The sequence below is a fragment of the Drosophila biarmipes genome, unplaced genomic scaffold (genome assembly GCF_025231255.1).
Source record: "Drosophila biarmipes strain raj3 unplaced genomic scaffold, RU_DBia_V1.1 ptg000015l, whole genome shotgun sequence".
Lineage (NCBI taxonomy): Eukaryota > Metazoa > Arthropoda > Insecta > Diptera > Drosophilidae > Drosophila > Drosophila biarmipes.
In genome coordinates this window covers 1092910-1111397 of record NW_026114533.1, presented here as the reverse complement: position 1 = coordinate 1111397, position 18488 = coordinate 1092910, and the positions used below count along the sequence as shown (strand labels likewise).

At 34.2% G+C, this 18488-nt stretch overlaps 1 protein-coding gene across 2 annotated transcripts in view; it reads left to right on the top strand.

Moving 5' to 3' along the window:
- The first annotated feature begins 2428 nt into the window (after positions 1-2428).
- The window catches only part of LOC122818569 (uncharacterized), a 244941-nt gene continuing 228881 nt past the window's right edge, over positions 2429-18488 (top strand). The window contains exons 1-2 of one of the 2 annotated variants that reach the window (XM_050890123.1): positions 2429-2477; positions 16569-16956. In XM_050890123.1, coding sequence (XP_050746080.1) covers positions 2435-2477; positions 16569-16956 — 431 coding nt within the window. In that variant the 5' untranslated portion in view covers positions 2429-2434. Of the gene's footprint in view, positions 2478-16438; positions 16512-16568; positions 16957-18488 lie in introns of those variants that run through there. The other variant, XM_050890122.1, reaches the window with a different exon arrangement.

Genomic DNA, 18488 nt, shown 5'->3' with positions numbered 1-18488 from the left:
GGGAAAATAATATGAAACAAATTATAGCTTTGGTGCTTATTGACACATAACCTTTTAAGCCTGGAAATAAAAATTTTAATTAGTCTGAATTTGGAATTCAATTTTGTCAAAATCGGATATATAAGCGTATTAGGTACCAAACGAGATTTGACTTTTCGTAGGCACAAATGATTTTTCAAAATAGTTTTCACAGATCTTTCTGATATTCCAATCATATCAGTAAGGTCTCTAACAGTGAACCGACGATATTTGTGCACTTATTCCTTCACTTCATTGACGTGTTGGTGTTGACGTGTTGGTCATCTGTTGAAGTCAATGGTTGTCCGGAGCGCTCCAAATCATTAACACGTCCCCGACCCTCTTTGAAGTCTTTGTACCACTAATAAACATTTTTTTGAGACATGGTAGAATTACCAAAGGCCTTCCACAACATCCTCAACGTTTCCGCAGCCGAAATTTCATTCCGCAAACAAAATTTGATGGCATTTCTCTGCTCAATTAAATCAAACATTGTAAAAATCGACAAATGTACTCTTGATTGTTTGGTTAACACAAGCCTAAATAAAGTACTGATACTGACATTGACATTAAATTACCGCCAGATGTCATCGACAGTCCTGCCAACTCAAGAAAAAAGAACTAGTCCGCTGCGTAGGAACCCCAAGAAACTGCATACAGAGTCCTACGGTTCTAGCTTTTATAGTTTCTGAGATCTCAGCGTTTATACGGACAGACGCAGAGACGGACATGGCTAGATCGACTCGGCTAGTGATCCTGATCAAGAATTTATATACCTTATGGGGTCGGAAACGCTTCCTTCTAGAATCTAGGAATCTAGAATACCCTTTTACTCTAGGAGCAAAGGGTATAAATATATCTTTGGTGTTTTTTAACATACTCGTATAACCTCATACGGTTGGAAATAACATATTTTATTGGTTTTGAATTTCGAATTAAATTTTACCAAAACGGACGACAATATCATATAGCTGCCATAGGAACGATTGTAAAATAAGAGCTAAAATAATGAGAAAAAATTATATCTACTGTGTATTTTCATATACGTGTATTTTATCCTACGCTTGGAAATAACATTTTTTAATTAGTTCTGAATTTCGAAATAAATTTTATCAAAATCGGACGACTATATCATATAGCTGTCATAGAAACGATCGGAAAAATTTATGGGAAAATAAAATTAAACAAATTATAGCTTTAGGGCTTTTTGACATATTATCTTATAATATTGGGAACATAATTTTTTATATTATTAAGAATTTCGAAATCAATTTAATAAAAATCGGATTTCTCTAACATATAGAAGTCAAAAAAATGGTCTGAAAAAAAGATATAGATGAAGTATTTTTTTTTAAATCATTGAAATCAGCAACAATCCTAAAAAACTAATTTAATTAATTAATTTAATTTAATAATTACTAAAGTTGATTATTTCTTATAGCTGCAAGGGTATACAAACTTCGGCTTGCTAGGTATCTTCCTTTTCTTGTTTAAAATGAATCACACTACCACACCACCAAGCCCATAGCGTCAGCCTATAGCGTTGTATTAGTGAAAACGAATGATTTGCATCTTATGTCATCTCAATTGAATCTTTCGAATAAGTATTTTTTACAATTTGAAATGGCTTGGCCTAAATACGACTACATTAATAAAATCTTAGGGCTTTGGAGATGTAACAAGGAAGAACGCTTTATTCGATTGCCTCGTAAAAGGGAAATGAAGAATCAAAGCGATATTTTGCCTATCGGCTTTTTCAGTAGATGTTATGTGGGCGGCAGACAGATTTAAGCATTTTAACCGTTTGTGGGGGTTAAAGTAGGAGTGGACCATTTTTTTAAGGTTAGTCATAGGTATCATTAAGACAAATACATTTAAGCAAAAAAAATTGTTCTTGCATGAAAACTGTGGCCACCCCAGGTTTGTGTGGTTTTGGGGCGCTAGAGAGGGCGTGGTATATTTTTTGTAAGTCAGTCGATAGCTACTGATGAGAAATACATTTCAGTTAAAATTTTGTTTCTATTATAAAAGCTGTAGGCGCTACCGATTTTTGCGGATTGTGGGCGTGGTACCCCACTGAAATAAACTTACGCTGCGAAGGAAGCCCAGATGCATGCCATGTTTAGCTGTTCTTCCTTTTATAGTTTCCAAGATCTCAGCGTTCATACGGACAGCGGACAGACGGACATAGCTAGATCGACTCGGCTAGTAATCCTGATTAAGAATATATATACTTTATGAGGTTGGAAACGTTTCGTTCTACCTGTTACATACTTTCTGACGAATCTAGTATACTCTTTTACTTTACGAGTAACGGGTATAAAAGTTGTCTGAAACGAATGAATTAAAAGAATAATTTATGTTCCACCCTAAGCTTCAATTACAGTTATTCAAGACTATATTACAGAAAAAGAAGATGAAAGTTGCAACTGCTTGGCTCTTTATAATTTTAAATGCTTGTAAGACTATGAAAAGTGCATTAAAATAACCTGAAAGTAAGCTTATTTATATTGTAGATATGAACGAGTGCGGCCTTAAAAGCCATGCGGAACTCATACTCCAGGCAATAAAGGTTGATAACAAGATAAAAGATCTTGTCCGTAAAGTCACAGGGTTTGCAAAGGGCAATTCTGAGTTTAAGGAAAAATATGAAAATTTGAGGATTCCGTTAATGGAAAATTATACAAGTTTGCATAAAAAACTTGACCAAGTAAGAGTATTCGAAACATACAACAAGGAACGACTTCACTTAGAAAAAAATATTTTGATGGTAAAATAAATACATCATCGTCTGAAAACTGTAAAAAGTTTCATAAAAATCTTCGTAAGCATCTGGTACTCAAGCTATCCGATTCAAATATAAACAAAAATGAGACCTTAAAAAACTTAAAAGACCGGTAAGAATTTATTTATTTTTCTAATTTTACAATATTTATATTTCGCATATTTACTGACAATCGAAGTAATATAACTTTTTGTAAATGTAATTTCAAATTTATATACTCTTTAAAAATCGTATCAGGCGGGAAGACTTTCTTTTCCATTTCGATGGATTGCAGGTCAGAATCCCCCTTGAATCTTTTGCTATACCGTTGTTTTTCCGCAATTTAAAGTATACATTAACTTAATCGGAATTAGATTATTAAAATTGATATTGGGAGTATTGAAAGAAAGAGGGGTAACAAATTAGAAAAATTCTGTTAGCCGCGCACTCTGCCCTCTCTAAGCGCCGGCACGACTTTTCCCTTCGCCGCACTCCATATTGCCGGGTGAAGCTTGTGTCCGTTAGAGCGGCCGTAGAAAATTTTTGGTAATAATCTAGATTACGGGCGTCAACCGCGAAATTACCGAAAAAAATTTTGCTCAATATTATATAAAAAAAATGTTAAAAAACTAGTCGTCATCCGGGCTAGCTTGAGGTGGAACATAAATTATTCTTATAAACAATCGTTTCAGATAAATTTTATAATCGTAGAGTAAAAAGGTATACTAGATTCGTCCGAAAAAATTGTAAAGACTAGTCGTCTTCTGAGGTAGCTTAAGGTGGAACATAAATTATTCTTATAAACATTCCTTTCAGATAATTGTTATACTCGTAGAGTAAAAGGTCATAATAGATTCGTCCGAAAGTATGTAACAGGTAAAAGGAAGCGTTTCCGATCCCATAAAGTATATATATTCTTGATCAGGATCACTAGCCGAGTCGACCTATCCGTCCGACTATCCGTTTCCTACGCAGCGGGGTGCCACGCCCACTTTAACGCTTACAAATGGCCAAAAGGCTTAAATCTGTCTGGCGCTCACATAACATCTACTAAAAAGTCAGTAGGTGGCGCCCTAAAATATCGTTTTTCTGCTTATAAATCTTCATTATCCTTTTGCTCCCGTAAGCTGAGTAACGGATATCTGATAGTCGACGCACTCGACTATAGCGTTTTTCCTTGGTATTTCTTCAATAGCCTAAGGATTTATTATTGCAATTGTATTTATGCCAAGTCATGACGTTGTTTCAAATTCTTAAGAGATACTGATTTGGAAGATTCAATTGAGATGACATAAGCTTCAAGTTAGACGTTTTTAATAATACGACGCTAAGGGCGCCGTTATCTGGTGGAAATAGGTCTTCTTCTCTCATCTTCCTTACCGGATAGAGAGGGTCGCACCGTGTCATATGCGCCTATTATACGTAAGGCACGAGTTCTTTGTGGACCTGCTATTTGTTTTTACCCCAGACTTCACATTCTTACAGAAGAATGGAGCTGTTTGTACCCTACAGTACCATACAGCATTGACTAAGCACCGAATGACACAAAGTGCTCATCTCCAAGCGCTCATTCAGTACTCAATTTGTTTGAAAACAAGAAAGGAAGCTAACTTCGGCAAGCCGAAATTTGTATACCCTTGCAGTTATAAAAAATAATCAACTTTAGTAACACCATGTGAAATTTTAAATTATGGTTGCTGACTTCAGTGATATACAAAAAAATGATTTTATTCTTTTTTCACAGCATATGTATACTCTTGCAGAGGGTATAATGATTTCAGACAGAACTTTGCAACGCAGTGAAGGAGACGTTTCCGACCCCATAGAGTATATATATTTTTGATTAGCGTCACTAGACGAGTCGATCTAGCCAGGTCCGTCTGTCTGTCCGTCTGGCCGACCGTCTGTCCGTTCGTCTGTCCGTCCGTCTGTTCGTCCGTCTGTCCGTCCGTCAGTAGATAGGAAACGCGGGTTCTTGGACAATTTACATATTTATGGCCCCCGTTGGTTTCGAGGTCATAAATATGTCACGATCATGTCCATGAACAGTATACTATTCCCCCCCTTCGCCAGCACATCCCCATGTGATAATAGTGATCATGTACCCTCCTCGTCTTTATAAGCAATTAATTGTCACGTGAGAAAGGTGCACGTAAAAAAGGTCGCACACCTATAGTATCCGAAGGTCGTTATTATGTACCCTTTTACCTCATTATCCCAGGTGTTGCTATGCACTTGAGAAAGGTCGCACACCCAAAGTATCCAAAGGTTGTTATCTCAGAGAAACATGACCTATCAGGTTTGGGAATAATGTTTTCTATGATTGCAAGACAAGTTAAGAAATCAAAAGAGCCCCAATAATATAAATCTCACAAGTTAATGGTTCTCAGATGTGGGAAATATTTTTTTTTCGTCTCCGCCTCAGAACGATTTACTGGTAAATTGTTAAAGATTTTCTCCTTTCCACAAAGGGTCATAAAGATATCAGCCAGAGTCAGAGACCCGAACATGGGCCCTTGTCTATTACCTGACCGCAATAAAAGGGACACACGCACAAGTCCGAGGGGCACGCTCATTGAGAAGATCACTAGCCCGCAAAAAAGGACACGCGCCAATGACCTTATGCCGCACACAAGTGCAAGGGGCACGCTCACTGACTACCTATCTCTGACACGTTCCAAAAGGGTAAAACGCACAAGTATACCTGAAATTTAAACTCGAAATAAAAAGTCACTAGTTTATTGTCTAGCATAATAATACATTTATTCAATTATTTTGGTATTGCGAACATGATTAGTTATACATTGAAATTAATTTTCTGACTCCGTTCTGGCGAGTTGGTTAGAAGACGCATGCCACCATGCCGATGTTAAATGAGGGTTACAAAATTTAAAGTGTTCACCATAGTTTGTAGTTTTCAGATCATTTCCACGTTGGTTCATAAACAAATTTATTGTTTTTAGAAGGTATTGAATGTGCTGACCGATTATCTGTCCTTTAAATTGCTCAATGAATTGGTCAATTTCCTCATGAAATTTCATTTTATCAATATTGTTTTCTTGTAGCTTCTTACATGTCTAGCCTCAACTTTAAAATTATGTATATAAAATTATTTTCTTGTTTTGATGCTACTCTGAAAAATGTCAAAATATTGTATGCATTGTTTAGAGCACAAGCCCCACCCTTAAGATGTGTTTGACAATATGGAAACCGGTTTCCTTTAAACCTATTTAATGAGGGACAGCCCACTTCCTCGATATTGACAAGCTGACGATTCCCAAAAAAAATTCTCTAGAAATCGCTTCTTTTAAGTACCCTTACAAATCCAACCAGTTTTCCGTTTGTAATTGTCCTCAAAAATCTTCGAGTTTGTGGAAAACTATTTTCTCCATCGTTCCAAAAGATTTTGTGATGTTTATTGGTTAACTAAATTGCAGTTTTAAAATCACATGGTGGTTCTATTAAAAAACTATTATTCAAGCTAGGATCTTTTTTGAATACAATTCCAATTTACTTTAGAATAATTTTTTTTAATATTACCAAAGAAACCTTGAACATCAAGCAAAACCGTTTCTTCCTTCATTTTCTTTTCTTTAAACAACTCGTTGTACTAGTCCTTTTAATGGGTTATATTCAACTAAACGATCATGTATAAGGAGACAAAAAGCTTGGGTATTTTCATGACTTGGTGTCCTGAGTTCTATTGAAATTCTCACATCAATAGGACCAGTTTTCACTGATTCGTTTTGAAATGAAACATCAACCACAACAATGGGGGCCTTCAACTTAAATTCATTTGGGGTCAAAAATGGAAGTGAATCTCGATTATAGTAACTAGATTGAAATCTTGTATACATTTCATAAAGGGCATATGGGCATACTGATTTTTACTAAAATCGACATTCAGATTATCATATGGATATGAATCAGAATTCAAGTGAACTTTCAAGATTGAAAAATTGTTTGTGATAAGTTCTGCATTTAGTGTAAATCCAATTAAAGCAAATCATGTTTTTTCGCGGTTAGCTGACAATTTTACATTCCAGCTGTGTTGGCTGCCATGCCTCAATTTTGGGTTAACATATGAATCCCAACTCCGGAATGCGATTGGTAGGCTTACATCACTTTTAATAATATCGTACATCTTAATTTTTGCAAAATCACTCGGAATTACATGGGTGATTTCCAGTTTAAAAGTTTGTTCATTTCTGGTTTGTTCAAACACATCGCCAAGATTCTAAGTTAGCATCAACATTAGTTCCTGTTTACAATTTAACATAACCTATTTATAATCCTCAACAGATCCCAACAAATTTTTTACTGGTACAGAAAAGTTGAAGTGGGGTCCCGTAGAAATTTTGTCTCCACTGCTCCATCCAGAATTAAATAGATTTTGACTTTGAAGATTATCCAGATATATTTAATTTTTTAGGGTGGTAGTCATGCCAACAAATCGTGTTCTATCAATTTCACATCCATTTATTTCGTACTTAATTTCATCCTTTTTGGATAAGCCATACAATTATTTTTAAAAAAGTGGTAACATTATCAGTTGTAGGTCCATTCGATGAATCATTTCTAATAATTCCTTGAAAATTAAGATAACTTTCGTGAGGAAGCACTACAAGTCTTGATTTTGGATAGTAATTTGAATTTCAGCGATTGGTTTAAATGTTTGATTATTTAATACTTATAAATAAATACTTATAAATAAGTATGAAACTCTTTCTTCGAAATACTCCTATCTGAGTAAACCTTTTCTCGAACATTTAAAATGTTGTTCATTGCTGTTCTTTTCACTTCTTATATTATACTCGAAGCTTCAATCCTTACGACTTTAAGAATAATTTATTTTTCAAAGTGAGTGAGTTTCTTTTTACTGATGGTCTTCTTTCTATAGCTTTACAATTAGTAATGGTTGACTGAGGAGTAAGGCTACGTCTTTTATTATAAATAATCATTCTATCAGCCGAATGTGCATCTGAATCGAAACGTTTTCACCACGTAAATTCACCAAATCACCGTGTTGGTCAACAAGGCGTATTGATAGTGTACTTATTTCATCACAGTTGGTTGGTAAATAAATTAGGTTATGTGGTGTCACTGTCATTTTATACCAAGGTGGAACATTAATGCCAAACTCATGTAAGGTATGATTCGGTGTATTATCAACATATGAAAAAATGCTCTATACCCATTTAGCAAAAGCGAAGTCAAATCTTTTTCAATTTATCCGGGCAACAATACACTATCAATAGATAACGCAGTTATTGGTCAGCTACCAAATTTTCTGTCTTTTTGTATGGTTAAAAACCGTTTATACTCAGAAAACCGGACCTTAGACCCGTTTAACTTTGAACATTTCAAAATTCAACGCTTTAATCTATTGGTTAATGGAGTTCAAGTTCCTTCCAGTCTTTAGAATTTGATTTCTCTAACCCGGAAAAGGTTTAAAGCTCCAGAGGTTATAATATGCTATTTAGACCATGTGGAATAAAACATTACGATCGTGGACTGCAAATTACATAGGAAATGTTTGATACAAACAGTTTTATATTACCCTTTGACTTAACTGCTGATCAATCAAATTCAAATGTAATTCAAATTTGATCTCGCAAGGAAGGAAGATTTTCGCAATCACTTACTGAAGCACTTACTTGTTTAGTATACTGTGAACACGATTCCATTCTTGATATTGATAAACATAGAAATATTCGAACGCTTTTTTAAAATAAATACTTTACAAATTCAAAATTTGCTTTCTAAGCATTAAAAAAAAAAATCTATTTTTAAAGGAGTCTTTCCTTCGGACCAGTTACCAAAATCTATTTTAAAGTATCCCGCTTTAATAATTGTGAACACCGATACTTCAGATCCGAAAGGAACTCATTGGATTGCATTCTATTTTTATAGTCGAAGGCTAGCAGAATTTTTCACAGTATACTGTGAATACGATTCCATGCTTGATATTGATAAACATAGAAACATTCGAACGCTTTTTTAAATTGAATACTTTACAAATTCAACATTTGCTTTCTAAGCATCAAAAAAAAAAAACGATTTATTTTTAAAGGAGTCTTTCCTTCGGACCAGTTACCAAAATCTATTTTAAAGTATCCCGCTTTAATAATTGCGAACACCGCTACTTCAGATCAGAAAGGAACTCATTGGATTGCATTATATTCTGATAGTCGCAGGTCAGCAGAATTTTTCGATTCATATGGATAATATCCCTAGAAAAAATAATTTGTAACATTTTTAAAATCTAACGCCTATAAATATTTTTATAATAAACAACAACTACAAGGATATTTTTCTAATACTTGCGGTCATTATTGCCTGCTGTATGGTCTTTTTAAAAGTAAAAAGAAAACACTGTTTTTTAAAAATTTCAAGAAAAACGACTTTTTGTACAATGATAAATTAATACTACAAATGTTTAAGAACCATTTTAAAAAATGGAAACTGATTATTAAGTAAAATTAATTTATTTTATTTATAGTTTTGGTTTGTTCAACTTATAATATTTAATCATAAGACCAAGGGCTTCGTCTTTCCGGCAGCATATGACACTGGCATGTATCTGGTCCAGATGGGGCAAAGTTTGTAGTTCTATCCAAACTTTGAATATATCAACTCTTTTTCTACTAAATCCTCCAGAGCAGCTTTCAAAAAATAATTGCATTAAAAATAATTCGATTTCTAGAGCGTAAATTTTTTTTAAATAACTTATTTTTTGACTGATTTGAGAATAATTCCATTCTCAATTAGTTTCAATTAGTTAAGGTGTCTTTGTAGAAAATTTGTTTACATAAATCTTAGGTAGAAATATCCAAACACATTTCTCGTCCTTATCAGTTAGATACAGAGCTATTTTCAATCCATACGGTGTCGTTTTCAGTTTACATCCAGTGATCTTATACTCAAATCCAGTACATAGATTTTCAATTTTTATATAGCCAATCACAGGCTTCGATTCAATAAGGGTCTCTAAGAAGTCCTATAAAATTCAACTGAATTAGTTGATAATTTTTTTTTGTTTTTTGGTTGAGTATATACTCGTACCATTCTTAAGAAACGTGAAATTAGATTTGTTATCTCGTAGTACCTAACCGTCGTATACTAATTCATTTACTCAAAATGACATGGTCTTTTATACTGATCTAAATTATTATATTAATATATAGGTATAAGTCATTCAATCCTCGTAACATCTGAGAGTGTAAAAAGAAAGAGATACCAGTATATTTATCTTATTTTATATCTATGTAAATATGTCAATAGCGTTAAAATAAAGTTAGTGTACATAATGTTAAAACAAAGAAAGAGATACCAGTATATCTATCTCATTTTATATCTGCGTAAATATGTCAATAGCGTTAAAATAAAGTTAGTGTACATAATGTAGAAACAAGGTAGCTATGATGCTAAATAAGACAATCTTTTTATAGAAAATGTTTATTTATTCCAACATCGGAATGGCGAAGTTTTATTTCGAGTTGTGTTCAGAACCAAAATCCTTTACTACTTGAAACGCCTCGAAGATGTGGTCGTCGGCTGGAAACATTTCCGTAGGGATAGGTTCGTCCAATTTAATTTCCTGTCCACACTGAAAGAGATCCTGGCTTTCATCGTTAAGGATCAGGGACTCCAGAGCAGCCTGCGTAGCAGTCGCCATTGGAAACCGGCTCCACGCAAGGGAAGACAATTCCGGGTCCTTCTCTTGGGTAGAAGCTGCAGCAGGTTGAAATACCCTTCGTAGGAGACGATCAACCGAATCTTCCGTTTAAGAAGCATCCACAACCTCCTGATCCGAGTTTTCAATAATCTCGACATCCGAATCCTGCGTCTTTAGTATTTCGAGGTGATCAATCTCAACCTCATTAATGGTATCAACAAACTCAATAGTAAGATACTGAGGCATTTAAAGAACTGATCTTAAGCAATTTGAGGGGTGTCATTTTTATAGTCTAGAATGTTCACTTAACAGGTTGTCATACAGGCATGTGCATACAGGAGTGCATACAGGCATGTTGTACTCCTAGAACCAATCCGATTGGTTCTCAAATATATGAAGCACAACAAGACCGCAGTCGAATAGTTATTAGAGGGAAAAGGAAGACAAAATTATTTACACTTTGGTTGGGGCAACATTTGCGCAACATACGCGCAAGCAGCCAGGCACAAGCAGACCCACACACACAAAGACTCGATGGTAGGGGGGATACTCGAGTTCGTGGGTATGCAAGTTATATGACACATCATTTAGGGGCTCTTACCCAGTTAATAAACAATTTTGAGCCGAGAGCCAATTTCCAAAAAACTTAGACAGACCCGAGATAAATCCGTGGTCAGCTATTTCTTTCAACCAGGCCTCCGAATCATTCCCACGCAGATCAATTGCACGCAGCCCAAATCAAACTGATGCTGTAAACATCCAGTCCGCTAACGTAAGCAAAAGATCCCCAAAGCGAGCCCCGAGTCCGTTAACGTAAACAAAAAGATCGCCAAAGCGGTCCCTAAAACTCCGCTAATGTAAACACCAATTTCCGGCCAAGATTGGACTTCAAATTTAATTGGCAAATTGCATCATGCTATTTTCCGACTCTCTTGAGCTATTCTCTTTATCAATTTTTGGGGATAGATTCTCTTAAGCCGAGGTTTGATTATTGATCATTGAACTAGAGATCAGTCAGTCCGTTTTTGAGATCCGAATCGAGCAGTAGTGCAAATCGAGGAAAAGTAAACGAGCAGTGAATTAACTAAGTTCGACCTATTAAAAAATTGTAGTAGAGATTAAGTGATTAATAAATAAAAATAAATTTTTTTAATTAAATCACAAGTGAGAAACTTAATTTGCACGTGCACTTTTTTATGGACATTCTCAGAAGATACTGGTTAAATATATGTACAATTTTAAACCACCTGTAAACCCGCCTATAAATAATTGAATTCATTACAGATGTAGGTCAGAACCAGTTTTCAAATTGTGTACATTGCTTAAAAGAGAAAATGGAAATTTATATTGAATGGAATTTTCAGGTAGCTGGACTTGAAAATTCGAATTGTTACTGTGGTGGGTGTGGCTAGGAGTCAAAGTAGGAGTTAAATCAGTTTCAATGATGGAGAAGGAGGGATATATTTTAAATATAGGATACTGGAGCTTATCTATTCTGTTTACTGGTGCTGGTGGCGGGAAAGGGGGAGGTCAATTATTGATTATTATTATTATATATATTATATATACATTTATATTTAAGAAAACGACTGAAAGATGTTCATTAAATTAATTGCTTTACCTGTAAAATAATTCAAGAATTCTCAAGGAACTATCTTTGTATAGTTAATCAAGACTTTACTTCCTTTACTCTGACTCTGGGCTTACAAGTGAAAGTCACACACATTTAGGTGTGGGTTCATAAATTTGGTGTGTACAAAGAAGGAAATACCTTCCCCGTTATTAATATATATATATATATATATATATTAATATGTTATTTAATATTATATTATTTATACTAATATATTACTAAATAATATATATATTAATATTTTAGCAATTCTTTATGTTTCGCAGTTTTTTCCTTTTTTGACTCCGGGATTATGGTATGGTAAGCAATTATTAACCTACAATATGAACAAAGGATAAAATTGACCATTAGGTGTGGGTACATACATGTGATATGGTGATAAAAAAGGGATAAGCTCATTTGTTTTTGTTTTTACGGATTTACAGCAGAGTGATTTCAAATATACTCAGATATATAATCAATGTAAATATCGCCACTTTAACTTGATTCAAGCACAAGTAAAAAATTTTCAAATTTCAAAATATCATTATATTTTTATACCCTTCCAGAGGGTATAATGATTTCAGTGAGATGTTTGCAATGCAGTGAAGGAAACATTTTCGACCCCATAAAGTATATATATTCATGATCAGCATTACTAGACGATTCGATCTAGCTATGTCCGTCTGTCGGTCTGTCAGTCCGTATCTACGCAAACTAGTGTCTCAGTTTTAAAGCTATCGGGCTGAAACTTTATTAAAAGTCTTCCTTCTATTGCAGGTAGTATATAAGTCGGAACCAGCCGGATAGGACAACTATATCTTATAGCTCCCATAGGAACTATCGGGAAAAAATTTAAAATCATTATATATTTGGTGTTTATAACATATAACCTCCTACGCTTGGACATAACATTTTTTAATTAATTTTCAATTTCGAAGTTTATCAAAATTGGACGACTTATCATATAGCTGACATAGGAACGATCGGAAAATTAGTGGTAAAATAATATGAAACAAATTAAATCTTTGGGTTTTTTTTAAACATATAACCTCCTACGCTTGGAAATGTCATTTTTTAATTGGTTTTGAAATTCAAATTTAATTTTACTTAAATCGGACGGCTTTATCATATAGCTGCCATAGGATCGATCGGAATGGTAAAACAATATAACAAAATTATATCTTCGGTGTTTTTAACATATAACCTTCTACGCTTGGAAATAACATGTTTTAATTAAATCGAAATAAGTTTTATTAAAATCGGACGACTATATCATATAGCTGCCATCGAAACGCTTGGAAAATTAGTCGGAAAATATGGAAAAATTATATCTTAGGTGTTTTTTAACATATAACCTTTTAAACTTGGAAATAACATTTTTTAATTAGTTCTGAATTTCGAATTATATTTTATCAAAATCGGGCGACTATATCAGATAGCTGTCATAGGAACGATCGGAAAATTGGTGGGAAAATAATATGAAACAAATTATAGCTTTGGTGCTTATTGACACATAACCTTTTAAGCCTGGAAATAAAAATTTTAATTAGTCTGAATTTGGAATTCAATTTTGTCAAAATCGGATATATAAGCGTATTAGGTACCAAACGAGATTTGACTTTTCGTAGGCACAAATGATTTTTCAAAATAGTTTTCACAGATCTTTCTGATATTCCAATCATATCAGTAAGGTCTCTAACAGTGAACCGACGATATTTGTGCACTTATTCCTTCACTTCATTGACGTGTTGGTGTTGACGTGTTGGTCATCTGTTGAAGTCAATGGTTGTCCGGAGCGCTCCAAATCATTAACACGTCCCCGACCCTCTTTGAAGTCTTTGTACCACTAATAAACATTTTTTTGAGACATGGTAGAATCACCAAAGGCCTTCCACAACATCCTCAACGTTTCCGCAGCCGAAATTTCATTCTGCAAACAAAATTTGATGGCATTTCTCTGCTCAATTAAATCAAACACTGTAAAAATCGACAAATGTACTCTTAATTGTTTGGTTAACACAAGCCTAAATAAAGTACTGATACTGACATTGACATTAAATTACCGCCAGATGTCATCGACAGTCCTGCCAACTCAAGAATAAAAGAACTAGTCCGCTGCGCAGGAACCCCAAGAAACTGCATACAGAGTCCTACGGTTCTAGCTTTTATAGTTTCTGAGATCTCAGCGTTTATACGGACAGACGCAGAGACGGACATGGCTAGATCGACTCGGCTAGTGATTCTGATCAAGAATTTATATACCTTATGAGGTCGGAAACGGTTCCTTCTAGAATCTAGGAATCTGGAATACCCATTTTACTTTAGGAGCAAAGGGTATAAATATATCTTTGGTGTTTTTTAACATACTCGTATAACCTCATACGGTTGGAAATAACATATTTTATTGGTTTTGAATTTCGAATTAAATTTTACCAAAACGGACGACTATATCATATAGCTGCCATAGGAACGATTGTAAAATAAGAGCTAAAATAATGAGAAAAAATTATATCTACTGTGTATTTTCATATACGTGTATTTTATCCTACGCTTGGAAATAACATTTTTTAATTAGTTCTGAATTTCGAAATAAATTTTATCAAAATCGGACGACTATATCATATAGCTGTCATAGAAACGATCGGAAAATTTATGGTAAAATAAAATAAAATAAAATAAAATATTATCTTATAATATTGGGAACATATATTTTATATTATTAAGAATTTCGAAATCAATTTAATAAAAATCGGATTTCTCTAACATATAGAAGTCAAAAAAATGGTCTGAAAAAAAGATATAGATGAAGTATTTTTTTTTAAATCATTGAAATCAGCAACAATCCTAAAAAATTAATTTAATTAATTAATTTAATTAATTATTAAATTAAAGTTGATGATTTCTTATAACTGCAAGGGTATACAAACTTCGGCTTGCTGAAGTTTACTTCTTTTCTTGTTTTACATATAACCTTTTAAGCTTGGAAATAACATTTTTTAATTAGTTCTTTAATTATCTTATAATATCGGGAATATAATTTGTTATATTATTAAGAATTTTGAATTCAATTTAATGAAAATCATAACATAGAGAAATAAAAAAAAAATGGTTTAAAAAAATAATGAAATAATTTTTTTTTGTGATATTACTGACAGCAGCAACAATCCTTAAAAGTTTCACATGGTGTTACTAAATTTGATTATTTCTTATAACTGCAAGGGTATACAAACTTCGGCTTGCCGAAGTTAATCTCTTTTCATATTTTACTTAATATCTTATAATTTTGGTAAAATTATTTTATATTTTTAAGAATTTTTAATTAAAATTAATAAAAATCGAACGACTCTAAAATATAGCTGTCAAAGAAGCGGTCAGAGAAACATTGAAAATCCATAAAAATTTCACATGGTGTTACTAACGTTTATTATTTCTTATAACTGCAAGGGTATACAAGCCTCGGCTTGCCATAGGTATCTTCCTTTTCTTGTTTAAAATGAATCACACTACCACACCACCAAGCCCATAGCGTCAGCCCATAGCGTTGTATTAGTGAAAACGAATGATTTGCACCTTATGTCATCTCAATTGAATCTTTCGAATAAGTATTTTTTACAATTTGAAATGGCTTGGCCTAAATACGACTACATTAATAAAATGTTAGGGCTTTGGAGATGTAACAAGGAAGAACGCTTTACTCGATTGAATCAAAGCGATATTTTGCCTATCGGCTTTTTCAGTAGATGTTATGTGGGCGGCAGACAGATTTAAGCATTTTAACCGTTTGTGGGGGTTAAAGTAGGAGTGGACCATTTTTTTAAGGTTAGTCATAGGTATCATTAAGACAAATACATTTAAGCAAAAAAAATTGTTCTTGCATGAAAACTGTGGCCACCCCAGGTTTGTGTGGTTTTGGGGCGCTAGAGAGGGCGTGGTATATTTTTTGTAAGTCAGTCGATAGCTACTGATGAGAAATACATTTCAGTTAAAATTTTGTTTCTATCATAAAAGCTGTAGGCGCTACCGATTTTTGCGGATTGTGGGCGTGGTACCCCACTGAAATAAACTTACGCTGCGAAGGAAGCCCAGATGCATGCCATGTTTAGCTGTTCTACCTTTTATAGTTTCCAAGATCTCAGCGTTCATACGGACAGCGGACAGACGGACATAGCTAGATCGACTCGGCTAGTAATCCTGATTAAGAATATATATACTTTATGAGGTTGGAAACGTTTCGTTCTACCTGTTACATACTTTCTGACGAATCTAGTATACTCTTTTACTCTACGAGTAACGGGTATAAAATTTGTCTGAAACGAATGAATTAAAAGAATAATTTATGTTCCACCCTAAGCTTCAATTACAGTTATTCAAGACTATATTACAGAAAAAGAAGATGAAAGTTGCAACTGCTTGGCTCTTTATAATTTTAAATGCTGGTAAAACTATGAAAAGTGCATTAAAATAACCTGAAAGTAAGCTTATTTATATTGTAGATATGAACGAGTGCGGCCTTAAAAGCCATGCGGAACTCATACTCCAGGCAATAAAGGTTGATAACAAGATAAAAGATCTTGTCCGTAAAGTCACAGGGTTTGCAAAGGGCAATTCTGAGTTTAAGGAAAAATATGAAAATTTGAGGATTCCGTTAATGGAAAATTATACAAGTTTGCATAAAAAACTTGACCAAGTAAGAGTATTCGAAACATACAACAAGGAACGACTTCACTTAGAAAAAAATATTTTGATGGCTATTTATAAAATAAATACATCATCGTCTGAAAACTGTAAAAAGTTTCATAAAAATCTTCGTAAGCATCTGGTACTCAAGCTATCCGATTCAAATATAAACAAAAATGAGACCTTAAAAAACTTAAAAGACCGGTAAGAATTTATTTATTTTTCTAATTTTACAATATTTATATTTTGCATATTTACTGACAATCGAAATAATATAACTTTTTGTAAATGTAATTTCAAATTTATATACTCTTTAAAAATCGTATCAGGCGGGAAGACAATATTCTTTTCCATTTCGATGGATTGCAGGTCAGAATCCCCCTTGAATCTTTTGCTATACCATTGTTTTTCCGCAATTTAAAGTATACATTAACTTAATCGGAATTAGATTATTAAAATTGATATTGGGAGTATTGAAGAGAAAGAGGGGTAACAAATTAGAAAAATTCTGTTAGCCGCGCACTCTGCCCTCTCTAAGCGCCGGCACGACTTTTCCCTTCGCCGCACTCGATATTGCCGGGTGAAGCTTGTGTCCGTTAGAGCGGCCGTAGAAAATTTTTGGTAATAATCTAGATTACGGGCGTCAACCGCGAAATTACCGAAAAAAATTTTGCTCAATATTATATAAAACGGATATCTGATAGTCGACGCACTCGACTATAGCGTTTTTCCTTGGTATTTCTCCAATAGCCTAAGGATTTATTATTGCAATTGTATTTATGCCAAGTCATGACGTTGTTTCAAATTCTTAAAAAATACTGATTTGGAAGATTCAATTGAGATGACATAAGCTTCAAGTTAGACGTTTTTAATAATACGACGCTAAGGGCGCCGTTATCTGGTGGAAATAGGTCTTCTTCTCCCATCTTCCTTACCGGATAGAGAGGGTTTCTCTTTTTAAGTTCAAATAGATTGTCTAGATGCTTCTCCAGCTTTTCGGAGGTCGTAGAGGCTCTTCCGTTTTTTAGCGAGCAGGTCTATTGCATGCTAAGACGAGTGTTTAGATGTTTCTTCAGCTTTTCGAAAGGCTCTTTTCCTTTCTTTAGCAAGAAGGTCTGTCGCGATTACCCAAGCCAAGCCGAGTGCTGTCGCACCGTGTCATATGCGCCTATTATACGTAAGGCACGAGTTCTTTGTGGACCTGCTATTTGTTTTTACCCCAGACTTCACATTCTTACAGAAGAATGGAGCTGTTTGTACCCTACAGTACTATACAGCATTGACTAAGCACCGAATGACACAAAGTGCTCATCTCCAAGCGCTCATTCAGTACTCAATTTGTTTTAAAACAAGAAAGGAAGCTAGCTTCGGCAAGCCGAAATTTGTATACCCTTGCAGTTATAAGAAATAATCAACTTTAGTAACACCATGTGAAATTTTAAATTATGGTTGCTGACTTCAGTGATATACAAAAAAATGATTTTATTCTTTTTTTCACAGCATATGTATACTCTTGCAGAGGGTATAATGATTTCAGACAGAACTTTGCAACGCAGTGAAGGAGACGTTTCCGACCCCATAGAGTATATATATTTTTGATTTGCGTCACTAAACGAGTCGATCTAGCCAGGTCCGTCTGTCTGTCCGTCTGGCCGACCGTCTGTCCGTTCGTCTGTCCGTCCGTCTGTTCGTCAGTCTGTCCGTCCGTCAGTAGATAGGAAACGCGGGTTCTTGGA